This window comes from Perognathus longimembris, chromosome 7 (genome assembly GCF_023159225.1).
Source record: "Perognathus longimembris pacificus isolate PPM17 chromosome 7, ASM2315922v1, whole genome shotgun sequence".
NCBI lineage: Eukaryota > Metazoa > Chordata > Mammalia > Rodentia > Heteromyidae > Perognathus > Perognathus longimembris.
The window spans coordinates 63004344-63017627 of NC_063167.1; the positions used below are offsets into that span (position 1 = coordinate 63004344).

Consider the following 13284-nt stretch of genomic DNA (forward strand, 5'->3'; position numbering starts at 1 on the left):
GTGACTCTCCAACTAATATTAAAAAATTGAAGCATAGTTTAATGTGGTAACAAAAACTTCTAGTTTGGAACTCAGTGTTTGAATCTGAGGTTATCTATGTAACTTTTTTTTTTTTTTTTGCCAGTCCTGGGCCTTGGACTCAGGGCCTGAGCACCTTCCCTGCTTCTTCCCGCTCAAGGCTAGCACTGTGCCACCTGAACCACAGCGCCCCTTCTGGCCGTTTTCCATATATGTGGTTGGGGAATCTAACCTAGAGCTTCATGTGTAGGGGGCAAGCACTCTTGCCACTAGGCCATATTCCCAGCCCTATCTATGTAACTTTGAACTAGTAAATTCCAGTGTTCCAGTTTCATCATTTAAAAAACTGTAATGGCAATATATATCTTCTAAAACAGTTTGAGAATTGAGGAAATAGCATCATTTAGAAGTAACTGATGCCTGGAACACAGCAATAATTGTTATTCTCCCCTTCAGTGACAAACATCTAGTACCTGTCTCCATAGTCCTTTTCCTCCTTAGACAGCACTGGCCATGAATTCTATTGTATGGAAGTAGCCTAACATGATTAAGCCAGTAACACTTGGGCATTTAATAGATGTCTATTATTTAAAGAAAATGTGTTCTTTATTGGTATTTATACTCTGGATGTGAACTCTGATTTACATTTGGAAATACAAGTTAACTTTTTGACCTTAGAGAAATATGTTACAATCATATTTGATAAGAATTTTTGAAAATACAATACTGAAATGTTTTCTCAGCAAAAACAAGAACAAGAAGTTGACCTTCTGACTTGGAATTAACTGGCCATACTAATGATAGCTTAGGAGTAAATAATCCTCTATTTTATAAAAATTCATAATCAATGGGAAAACTAGGAGTACTAGAACTCTAGTACTCCTAGTACTCCTTCAGCCAAGACCAGAATTTATATTGTTCAATGATTTAATCTTACAAAATCATTTTGTAGAAAGATTGGTGACTATTTGACTCTACTTAAAAAATTTCTTATGGGCTGGGAATATGGCCTAGTGGTAGAAGTGCTCATCTTGTATACATGAAGCCATGGGTTCGATTCCTCAGTACCACATATATAGAAAGAGCCAGAGGTGGCACTGTGGTTCAAGTGGCAGAGTGCTAGCCTTGAGCAAAAAGAGGCCAGGGACAGTGCTCAGGCTCTGAGTTCAAGCCCCATTACTGGCAAAAAAAAAAAAAAAATTCTTATGTAAGTTAAAAAGTTATGTCAATTGCTTGCATTGTGACAATTATCATACTTACTAAATTTATTTTATTTATGTCATTTACAATTTCATATGTAATATGTGGGTTCAGAGTAAAGAATACTTTCACTAGCTTTCCTCCTTATAGAAAATAAAATACTTCTAACAGACATGAGTCAAACATAACACAAGGCTTTGTACTAGCACAATAGTGTAAACTTAAACTGTATTTGAAGAAAGGAATTATACTTTCCAGTTCATTACTTCATGGTTTATTTCAATGTTTCAAATCATATAAGGATCTAGTTTTAGTTTGTTGCAGATATTGAACCAGTTTTGCCAGCACCATTTGTTAAAGAGGCTATCTTTCTTCCATCCTAATTTTTAGCTCCTTTATCAAAGATTAAGTGGGCATAGTTCTATGGGTTCATTTCTGGGTCTTCAATTCTGTTCCATTGGTCTTCAGGCCTGTTCCGATGCCAATACCAAGCTGTTTTTATTACTATAGTTTTATAATACAGCTTGAAGTTGGGTATTATAATTCCTCCAGCACTGTTCTTTCTGCTTAGAATTGTTATCTTCAAGGTATAAACTGTTTTATGAACTGATTAATAATGAAAAATAATAAGATTATTATTGTTGTTAATAATAAAAATGCTAAGGTCAAATTTAGATTGAAGTCAGCATGCCTAAGAATGAATGGCAAATATTAGAACAAGAATACTCTGGAGTCCATGAATCTCTATTGGGTAAAAATATCATTGACTGTGTTTTCCTCCATTTATCTTTTACATAGTAGGTTTGTCCATAGAAACATGAGTTTCTATCTTTACAGGATAAGAATAATCTGATTCTTGCTAACATGATTACAGCTAACATTATTATAACATGGTTTCTAAAAATGCTTGCAGACGATTAGAAAAAATGAAAGTAAAAACATAAGCTTACTGTTTCACCAACTTTCCCAATATCTCCTTGATCTCCTACTTCTCCCTGTTGATAAAAATATAAAGTTGCAAATTAAACAAATTACTCTTCTGTTTCATTTTGTGAAATTATAGAATTATAATCCAAGAAAAGGCAAAAGACATTTCAATTATTTATAAATTTTGTGATAGTATTGGCCTAGAATATAATCTTCTCTCCATTTTCACCCATTTCCTGTTAAGCATGCTGATGGAAGCGTGTAATCCCAGTGGTTAATGGTTGGAGGCTAGCCCTAGGAAAACCCTCAAGACTCTGAAAAGTAGCTAAAACACACACACACACACAAAGCCACAGGCATGACTCAACTAGTAAAGTTCTTGACTAGCATACATAAGGCCCTGAGTTTAATCAGTACCATCAGAAAAAAAAAAATTCTCCTGTGCATTGCTTTTAATCCTTTTACAAAACACTTTTCACACTTGGCATGGTGGATTCCTCACACTCAGGAGGCTGAGTGAAGGTTGCAAGTCCCAGGGCCCCCGAGTTACATAGTAAGACCTTGTTTCCAACTCTCACCTTACAAAGTAACAATAAAATAAGAAAAATGAAAATGTATTTATAAATAAAAACATTAAAATATTTTATGTGTAATATGTAAAAAAAGTGATAGGCAATGTAAAAGATGCTAAGGATAAAAACATGCCTCAGGTATGAGGGACAAGGTAACAGTACAAGAAATGTATCCAATGCCAACGTATGAAACTGTAACCTATCTGTACATCAGTTTTATAATAAAAACTTAAAAAAACATGCCTCAGGTCAATATTAAAGGTGGACAAAGGAGCAAGCAGCTTGTGAATTGAAATAGACATTACTAAAGAAGTGTGTGTGCTCATAACTCTAGCACTACTCTTTTGCAGTCTGTAAAACTCTGCAAACCCAACATCTCACAACTCATTTGGTTGCAAACATGACTTACACTGATAGCTTCTCTGCTTTATTCCAATCAAATTGATACCCTTATATTTCACTGCGGGAAATGTAAAGCATCTAGTAGTATGCTGTTGCACTGCATGTTAGAAGCATTAAATTGAGCACACGAACCACCATTGGTATTTTAAGTATTTCATTAGTGACTTCATTAGATTAGTGACTTCAAAGAGCTGATTATAATACTGCATTTGAGTTGGGCCCTAAAAAGTAGATGATGCATAATTTTTTTAGTGGTAGGAAATAGCATGAGCAAAAATACAAATTGATTTAAATAAAAGAGGTGAAAGATTAAATTCAGGGTGCTAGATATAGTGAATGTCTTAAGAATATCCAGCTTACAAAACTAGTTTTTTCAAGTTTTGGCAAGTACATTTTAGGATAATAATGGTAAAATAGGATAAAATGGAAAAGAAAAGGAGAAACATTTCCCATTAACAAAATGGGAGTTAAAGATTTTAGAAAAAATAAAATTTAAGCAGAAGGCTGTTTGTTCACGCCTGTAATCCTAGCTGTGTGAGAGATTGAAATCTGAGAATCATTATTTAAAGCCACCCTGGGCAGAAAAGTTTGTGAGACTCTTACCTCCAAATAACCACCCCCAAATCAGAACTGGAGCTGTGGTTCAAGTGGTAGAGCCCCTAGCCTACGTGATTCAGGGAGCACACTCAGGCTCTGTGTTCAAGCCCTGGGACTAGTACCAAATAAATAAAGTTTATAATTATATATGTATATATGTAATTAATTAAAGTTTATAATTATAGTGGAGCACAAATATTGTAGCCACTAATGACATGTGAAATGGTTTGGTCTGAAATAAGACCTGAGTCAATGTATAAAATACAAATCATATTTCAAAATCTGTGTTATAAAAATGGGCTCTGTAATTAAGCTCAGTAAAAATATGATTATCAATGTTGTGCTTCTCTCTCTTCTTTTAGAGGCTCAGTATATAATTTGAGGAAGTTAGGTACACATATTTCCCTAAAATAATGTCAGTCACAGATAGACTTAACTGATAGATTCAAAGATGCTTTATCTTATGCTTTTCACTGACCTCAACGCGCCATTTAGCTTTTTATTTTGATCTTTAACATCATAAAATTTAATGAGCTTAATATTAAAAACATTGAGTTTTGTGAGACTGGTAGATTTCAAATCCTTTTTCTTTCTTTTTTTGAGACAGGATTTTCTTTTTTATTCCAGGGTGGCCTCCAACCTCTAATCCTCTTGCCACTGCCTCCAGAGTTTTGGGATTACAGTCATATATATAATGTTAAGATGAACATTTTTAGTAATTTTTGTGAATTTATTTCTTTCAGTTCTTATAATACACGCTAAAATAATAAATTATTTTATAATTTCTGTTATGAAAAAGCACTCAAAATCTGGAAATAAGGGAGAAACAGGTGACATGCCTTTTGGTATGTAAAATGAACTCTAACCAACAATTAGTAAGTAATATGCTTACTTATCCCCACTGTCTAGTATTGATTAAAGAACTTGAGACTTCATAAAGTGATATCAACAAGTAAATTTCTGATCCTTGAACAGATAACTTTTAAAGTTTATGGTTTTTTGCCTTGTATCTAACTCACAAATCTTACCCTGATTTTTAAATTAAATTGTTTATAGTTTTTCAATTTATCTAGAAAACATCTTTGATATCCTACTTGTTCTCTGTAAGTTTATATGTATCCACTTTTTATTTTAAAGACTTGTTTTCATCCTTTCAAAAATTCTGTGTCAAAGTTGACAAGGTTAGGTGCTTTACCTTTAAGCCTTCTGGTCCTGGTTCACCCATATAGCCCTTTCGACCTGGTTTTCCCTAGTAGAAAACAGAATGCATTAAAAAAGAGACAGAATTATTCTCATTTCTGAAAGTTTCTTGAGATTTATGAAATGTAGATGTTCATATGAAATGAACATTTTAGAATTATTTAATAGATGTCTTTTTACCATAAGCAGTACCCATTAACCCAATTAATAGTGGAATGTCTCCTACAGGCCAAAGAGAAGTCTAGGTTCTGAAGGTAGAGAGAACACTAAACATATTTGACCTCACATAGCTTACATTTTAGTAGGTTGAAAAAGTCAGTAAAAGATAATTAGGTTAGATATATGTGCATCTGTATCACATGCGCACACACATACAACATATACATACTTCCTAGACAAACTCGACTAGTCTTACAGATTTCTTTCTATATTTTTAAGTACCATATATTAGTTGCATAAAGGTTTCACTGTGACATTTCCATACATGCCTACAATGTATCCTGATCAAATTCACTCCATTTATCATTCTCCTTATCCCACTCCTCACTTGTTAAAACAATTTCAGCAGACTGAAATTTTTCTATTTAAAAATTTCCAGGAAAAACTGTTTCATTTTTATACATAAAAATACAATAATCTAATTTTGTCACATTCATCCTCATTCATCTACTTTCTGTTTTACTTTCTTCTTTTTTTTAATGTGTGTGTGTGTGTATTGTCCCAAATTATTTGTTCCTCAATAAGAGTTATTTTAGACATACACATATTATATTTTGATTAAAATAACCCTCTCTATTATTTTGTGTTTCCCAACCAAGCTCTTATTGAGGAACAAATAATTTTAACTCATTTAATTTTGATTAAATTTATCTTAATAAATTTAATAATTTTAATACTTTTTCTTTTTGTCTTTGCTTTGCTTGAAATGTTCTAACAGTTTCCTCACAAGCACAAAGCAGAACACAGACCTGAAAAACATCAGTGTGTGTGTGTGTGTGTGTGTGTGTGTGTGTGTGTGTGTGTGTGTGTGTGTGTTTGGCTTTGAACTGTGATCTTCTAGGTCTCAGTCTCCTGAGTAGCTGGGACTACAAGTGTGAGTCACCAGCACCAAGCTAAACAAAACATTTTTTTTTTTTTTTGCCAGTTCAGGTGCTTGAATTCAGGGCCTGAGCACTGTCCCTGGCTTTCCTTCTGCTCAAGGCTACCACTTGAGCCACAGCACTACTTCTAGCTTTTTCTGTTTATGTGGTGCTGAGGAATCAAATCCAGGGTCTTCATGCATGCTAGCCAAGCACTCTACAGCTAAGCCACAGTCCCAGCCTGCAAAATTTTTTTTGTAGAATTTTTAAAGAATACCTACTCTTGGACCCAGTTCTCCAAAGGGTCCAATTGGTCCTTCTTCTCCCTTAAAAAAAGACAAGAACATATCATGACTTATAACAATTGTTTAATAATGTAGATTTGCATTTTTATATTTATTCAGCAATTTGAAGCTTGTTTTGAGATGTAGTGAAAATGGTACTAAATTTTCTTAGATTTTAGACTGTACCACATCATACATTTTTCTCTAATATTGTCATAACTTTCTAGAGAAAGACATATTTGATACTGGGTCACTTCAAAATTGTCAGGTTATACAAACTATTTACAGAAATTTTGAATGTACAAAGGTGAAGTGGACAGAATATTGCATGACCAGGGTTAGAAACCACTGAGATTATTAACTAATGATAATAATTACTTTGTTGAGCTTTGAGAGAAATTCAAAGTTCTTAACAAAAGGAAATCAATATAAAGTGACATTTTAATTGCATAAATTAATTATACAAAGCATATTTTCTTTAGGCACATATTGATAATTTATTCAAAAGCTCTTTTTTTAGACAAGGTGTCACATAGGATTTTGGATTTCAGCTCTTTTATAAACCCTACAGATACAAAGGCACATCAGATTCCAATTAAATTGATTTTACTATCTAAAAGTTTATGCTTGATTTAGAGTCAAACAGCTATACTGTCAACATAAGAGTCTGGTGCATTCTTGTGGGGATTATAGCTGTGTGTGTGTGTATAGAACCTGAAGATGACTTAACAGAACTCAAAACTTCCAGTCATTTTTTTGAGAATAAAAAGGTGTTTACATTTCATTTATAGACATATTTGGCATATTTATTAAATATGCTGTTTTTTTGGCAAAGCAAAGAATTCAATAGAGAGAAAGAAAGGAAAGAAGGGGAAATGTTGAGCTCCAGCTGAAATATGTTGACTTCTTAATGTTACTAGTTGATATTAGCACATCCCAACAACATGTGTAGATATCCCTAAACACAAATATCTTATTTGATAAACAAACATTTGTTCAGTTCAAAACTCAATTAAAATATAATTTATTGGGTCATAAATATAAAAGTCACAAATAGTAAATAGAAATTATTGTACATATGTGTTTGATTCTGTGTTCAGATTCCTCAACATTCCTTTGAAAACCACTGACATAAATCACTTAATGAATTCAGAACATTGTAAAATGATTTCAAATTCCACTCCATAACTGCCAATGTAAAATGGTAACTTGAAATCTGTCATAGCAAATATTGTCCACAGTAAGGAAAATTTTTCTTCAAGTAAAAAATTAAGGCCCAAGGAAATTGAAAGGAGAAAATTTGAACCAAGAAACTGCTAATTTAGGAGTCAATACCTCCATACCTGAGTTCCTTTGAGACCAGGAGGCCCAGGAGGCCCTCTATTTCCAAGAAGTCCCTATAAAAACAAAATAAGTATACAAATTAAAATGTATAGATCTATCAACATTTTGATTGGCCATCATTAATCTGATATCAAAGAACATTACAATGTGGTACCATTCATTTCTCATCTAGAAGCCATGAAAATGAGATAAGAAAGTAGCTGAGTAGAAAACTACAAGATACCTAAAAACTGAGAACCAGAATAAGTTTTCTTTTAAGCAGTTTAACTTTCAAATAATTTGTTCAGTATGTTACTTTTCAGTTTCCAGATAGCTTCTCAGACAAAATTTTCTAACTGAAAGCAATGGGTCCAGCTGTTAATCTGATGATAAATAAATATGCGAGAGTATCCACACACAAAGACTAAAAGCAAATGGAGGGGTCTGGAACTCATTATTCATACTAAGTGTTCCTCAATTTCTTGCTGTAACCTAGAGAAAAAGAGACTATTTATAGAAGCAAGTGAGTGAGATAAACTATAAATGTTGACTACTGCTATTTTATATATAATTTTATTATCATTAAGGTGTTATACAGAGGGGTTAGCATTTCATAATTCAAGTAATGAGTATGATTCTTTTTGGACAATGTCACCCCTTCCTTCACTGCCCCCCAGCTTCCCCCTCTCAACCCTGTCCACAAGTTGCATATTCCATTTTCCACATGGTGCATACGGAATACAATAACTGAATTTGTTCAACCTTTCACCTTTCTCTCCCCCCCCCCCCCCATTTCTGCATGGTTCTGTAGGTCAAACTATTTCGTGACCTTGCTCCTTCATCCTTGCTTTGAACAGACACTGAAGTTTATGGCAACTTAACATGCTCAATGACAGTGATTCCCATTTAGCAGTCATGTTCAGCTTGATGTGAGAACCATTGCCTTACTCACATCTTTTTTTAAGATATATATATATAATATATATATTATCAAACTGAATTACAGAGAGGTTACAGTTTCATACATTAGGCAATGGATACATTCCTTGTACTGTTTGTTACCTCGTCCCTCATCTTAACTGTTCAAGCTCATGGACGGTCCTTCATCTTCATTCCTACACTCTGGTTCTACCATCAGGAAAGGCCCTCGGCTCTCTGTTCCTGCATTTCACAGTCCTCATGAGAAAACTATACCCAAAAATGTCCTGAATGGCACTTAAGTTATTGTTTGTCAGAGAAAGGATTTATTTTGGTCTGTGTTTTCAGAAGTATAAGCTGATTATGGCAAGAAGGGCATGATGGAATAGAATGAGTTTTTCCCCATTTTTTTTCATTGTGGAATTAAAGAAAGAGGTATATAGGAAGGGGTCAAGGCAAGAGATAGTGCCACAGACTTGTCCCAGTGCCAACCTTCCCCCAAGTAATTCAAGTTTCCCTCCTCTCATCATGTCCTCATAATATGATCAAGTTACTACCCTATCAAGGGACTAGCAATTCATTAGGCCAGAGGCCTGGTTATCTAACTGCCTATGAAAACACTATCACCTGACTATTGCTTTTTTTTTTTTTTTTGGCCAGTCCTGGGCCTTGGACTCAGGGCCTGAGCACTGTCCCTGGCTTCGTCCCGCTCAAGGCTAGCACTCTGCCACTTGAGCCACAGCGCCGCTTCTGGCCGTTTTCTGTATATGTGGTGCTGGGGAATCGAACCTAGGGCCTCGTGTATCCGAGGCAGGCACTCTTGCCACTAGGCTATATCCCCAGCCCGACTATTGCTTTTGAAATAAATGCTTGTTCAAAATAATTACAAAAATAATCTGCCTAATTCAACTAACACCAGCAACAGCTACTTAACATAGCAACATTTTCTATTTACCTTACAATGCAATGTGCCAGATAAGTTATAAGTAAACCGCTTCTAAAAATTGCATCTTCATTATTGTGTTTAGTAATTATGTAACAATTAAAACATTTAATCTACGTGTGTGTGTTTACCCTGAGGCTTGAATTTAGGATTTGTCTTCTGTCCCTGAGGTTCTTTTTCTCAAGACTAGTGCTCTACCTCTTTAGTCACAGCCACTTCTAGATTTTCTTGAGTAATTTATTTGAGAAAAAGACTCACAGACTTTCCTGCCATGCTGCTTTTGAACTGTGATCCTAAGATCTCATCCTCCTAAGTAGCTAGAATTACAGGTGTGAGCCTCCAGCACCTGGCTTTAAGTGTATCAAGTCAAAATTCAAATCTACCCTATAATTTTGGTATTTAGTTTTAGAAAGTAGGAGAGTGTAAAATTACAGGGAATCTTTAGATTATCTCTTGCCTTTTTGTTGCCATACTTTGACACAAAAGAAAAAGAAGAAAGACTGGTTAAGTCTTTCTTATCACAATCCTATTTTTTTTAAAAGGGTGAACCAATTCAACAGCAATACTTAAAATACAATATGCTATAAACCAACTATATAACCCAGGAGGGGAGTGGGAGGGAACTGGGGAGGGGAGAAGGTGGGAGAAAAATGAGGGAAAAGGTTACCAGTTTGATAGGAAATGTACTCATTGCCTTATATACGATACTGTAATCATTCTGTATATTACTTTGATAATAAGTCAAAGAAACTACCTCATAGCCCAAGAAACTAAGTCACTTCAAGTAATAACATAATTATTTTGTGCAGTTTTCTATTTTTTAAAAGGAGTGAATATGTTAGGCTATGAAAATGGGCATATGCTCTTCTTACACTTGTCCCACATATATTATCAGTTTTACTAGCAAAAAAAGCACTCTAATTTTTCTTAAGGAAACACCTTTTGTTTGTACTCTTGGAGCAGATGGTTTGAGGGGTGTGGCTCTAATCTTAACTGTAATGGTGGACATATAACAGACACCTAAGTCAGTCAGCATGTTCTGCACACCTAGAAAGTGATTTAAGAATGATCAAGAAATTCCACAAAGCCTTCTAACAAAAGAAAATTTCAAACTTCAATGAAATTACTAGAAATAAAAAATAGTATTAAGGATGAGATAACCTTCAATAGTGGAAAACCATCAAGAGGACAGAGCCTGCAAACCAAATCAATGCAGTAGCCACTGGAGAAAATTGCAGTAGTTAGGCTACTGTAATATTGGTTTGGGTCCTGGGTCCCATTGGACATAGAATTTTAGTCATGCAGGATGCTATGCAATGGATGTAAACATTTTAACTATTACAATACTGTACACTATACTGCAAATCTTAAAACAATAGATTCCACATTCTGTGGTTTTGGTGTTGCAAACATTTCTTTTTAATATTTATTTATTGTTATTGTAAATGTAATGTACAGAGGGATTATGGTTATGTGAGTCAGAGAAAGGGTACATTTTTTTGAACACTGTTACCACCCCTTCCCTTGCTCTTTCCCAGTTTTCGCTCCTGTGCTCAACCACAAGTTGTATAGTTCATTTTCTACATAGTGTCAAGTGAGTACCACTACTGCATTCATTCAGTTCACCCTTTTACCCTTCCATTCCTGTGCCCCATCTTACCCTCTCAAAGACAAATAAATGAACAAATAAGACAAAGGGAAATGAAAACAAAAACTGGAACAAAAAAAGTAAATATTCTTGTTTCAATTTCCTGGGGTTAATTTTGACAAATATATTTTTTTTTGGTCAGATGTACATAGCTATTTTGCTTATGTGATTCTCTCCTAAGAATATGCTCCTTTGGCCAGAGCCATACTCTTTGTGAATGCTTAGAGGCCTGTATAGTTTATCATGTACCAGTGTATTTTTTTCTTTTATCATTCTAGTGTGTTTACTTGCAGACTTATAGGCACATTCTAGTTACCACAAATGAGAGAAACCATGCAACCTCTGTTTCTTAGGGTCTGACTTACTTTGCTTAATATCATTTTTCCCAAGTCTTTTCATTTCCTAATGAATGGTACAACATCATTTTTGATTGATGAGTAGAATTCCATTGTGTATATTGATGACATTTTCTTGATGCATTCATCCACTGAAGAACATCTGAATTGATTCCTTATTTTGGCTATGGTAAACAATGCTGCAATAAATACAGTTGTGCAGGTAGCCTTTGGATAAATGCCCAGGAATGGAATTGCTGGATCATAGGGAAGCTCCATGTTTAGTCTTTTTTTGTTAAATTTAATTTTATTGTCAAGGTGATGTACAGAGGGGTTACAGTTACATATGTAAGGTAGTGTGAACATTTCTTGTTACTTGTTACTCTCTCCCTCATTTTTCTCCCATTTTCCTGCCTCCTAATCCACCTCCCAGTTGTACAGTTAATTTACAAGATTTGTCTTGTATCACTGTTATAATTGGTTCACCCTTTGTCCTTTGTCTCACCTTTTCTTTTATTCTCTTTCCCTTCCCTAATTCAGATAAATGTCTTTTGAGTGGCTTAACAAGTTAACGTTCTCATCAACAGGATAGTAGTGTTCCCTTTAGGCCACATCCCTCCAAGCATCTGTTATTGTTAGTTTTCTTCAAAATGGCCATTCTAAGAAGGGCAAGGTGGAATCTCAATGTTGTTTTGAATTGCATTTCTTTTATGGTCAGAGATACTGAACATTTCTTCGTGTGTTTACTGGTCCTTCTTCTCCTTCTGAGAAGTCTTTCTTTAAGTCTTTAGACCATTTATTAATGAAGTTGTTTTTCTTTCAGTGTTTATTTTTGGGAGGTTAAATACTTTGGGATCTAAGTGTATTTTAGATATGAGACCCTTGTCTGATGTCGGGTGGTAAAAAAAAAACAACCCACCTATTCTGTGAACAATATATCTTGCTAGCTATGTCCTTTGCCATGCAGGAACTTCTCAGTTTGATGCAATCTCATTTATTCAGTCTTTTCTTGATTTTCTGTGATTCTGATCTTTGCTTAGTAAGTTTTGACCTGTGCCTAGGCATCTTAGTGTTTTCCCTCCCTCTTCCTTGTGATAGTTTCATGGTATCTGGCCTTATATTGAGGTCTTTGGTCTTTAGAAATAATTCTGGTGCAGGGTAATATAGGGATCTAGCCTCAGTTTCTGCATGTGGATAGCCAATTTTGCCAGCAACATTTGTTGAAGAGGCTATCCTTCTTCAAACCTGTGTTTTTGACTTGCTTATAAAACATTAGGTGGCTTGAGATCTGTTGGTTCATTTATGGATCTTCTATTCTGTTCCACTGGTCTTGCGGCATATTTTTGTGCCATTATCAAGCTGTTTTTATGACTGAAGCTTTGTAAGAGCGTTTGAAGTTTTGTATTGTTATTCCTCCAACACTGTTCTTCTTGCTAAGGACTGGATTCCTATTTGGGGTCTTTTGTTATTTCATATGAATTATTGGATTGCTTTCTATATTTCATTGAAAATTGTTGTTGGGATTTTGATGAGTATTGCATTAAATTTGTAAATTGTTGCAGCTGTTTTTAAAACATGCACTCATACATATATACAGTGTACCATGAGCTTATTAGGGTTTATATTCCTGAACTTTATATTTAATATCTCTCACAGCTTGCCTTTCACCTTTTTAAAGTAAAGTAGGTTTATTTATGTCCTGTATGCTTTTTGTTTTTATTCTGTGTTTCACAGAATGTTTCATCCCTTGCTTCAATTTTCACATGAATCTCTCTTAAAGAAAAAAATGACCATACAACTACTCTTTGAATTCCAAACAACTCACTTAAATATTGCCT

General features: G+C 34.5%; 1 protein-coding gene across 1 annotated transcript in view; it reads right to left on the reverse strand.

The window, feature by feature from the left end:
• Col24a1 (collagen type XXIV alpha 1 chain) overlaps positions 1–13284 on the reverse strand; it is a 265766-nt gene that overhangs the window by 153179 nt on the left and 99303 nt on the right. Inside the window, exons 20-23 of the mRNA XM_048352139.1 lie at positions 7623–7676; positions 6277–6321; positions 4912–4965; positions 2169–2213 (exon numbers count right to left, since the gene is read on the reverse strand). Of these exons, the coding sequence (XP_048208096.1) occupies positions 2169–2213; positions 4912–4965; positions 6277–6321; positions 7623–7676 (198 nt within the window). The remainder of the gene's footprint in view (positions 1–2168; positions 2214–4911; positions 4966–6276; positions 6322–7622; positions 7677–13284) is intronic.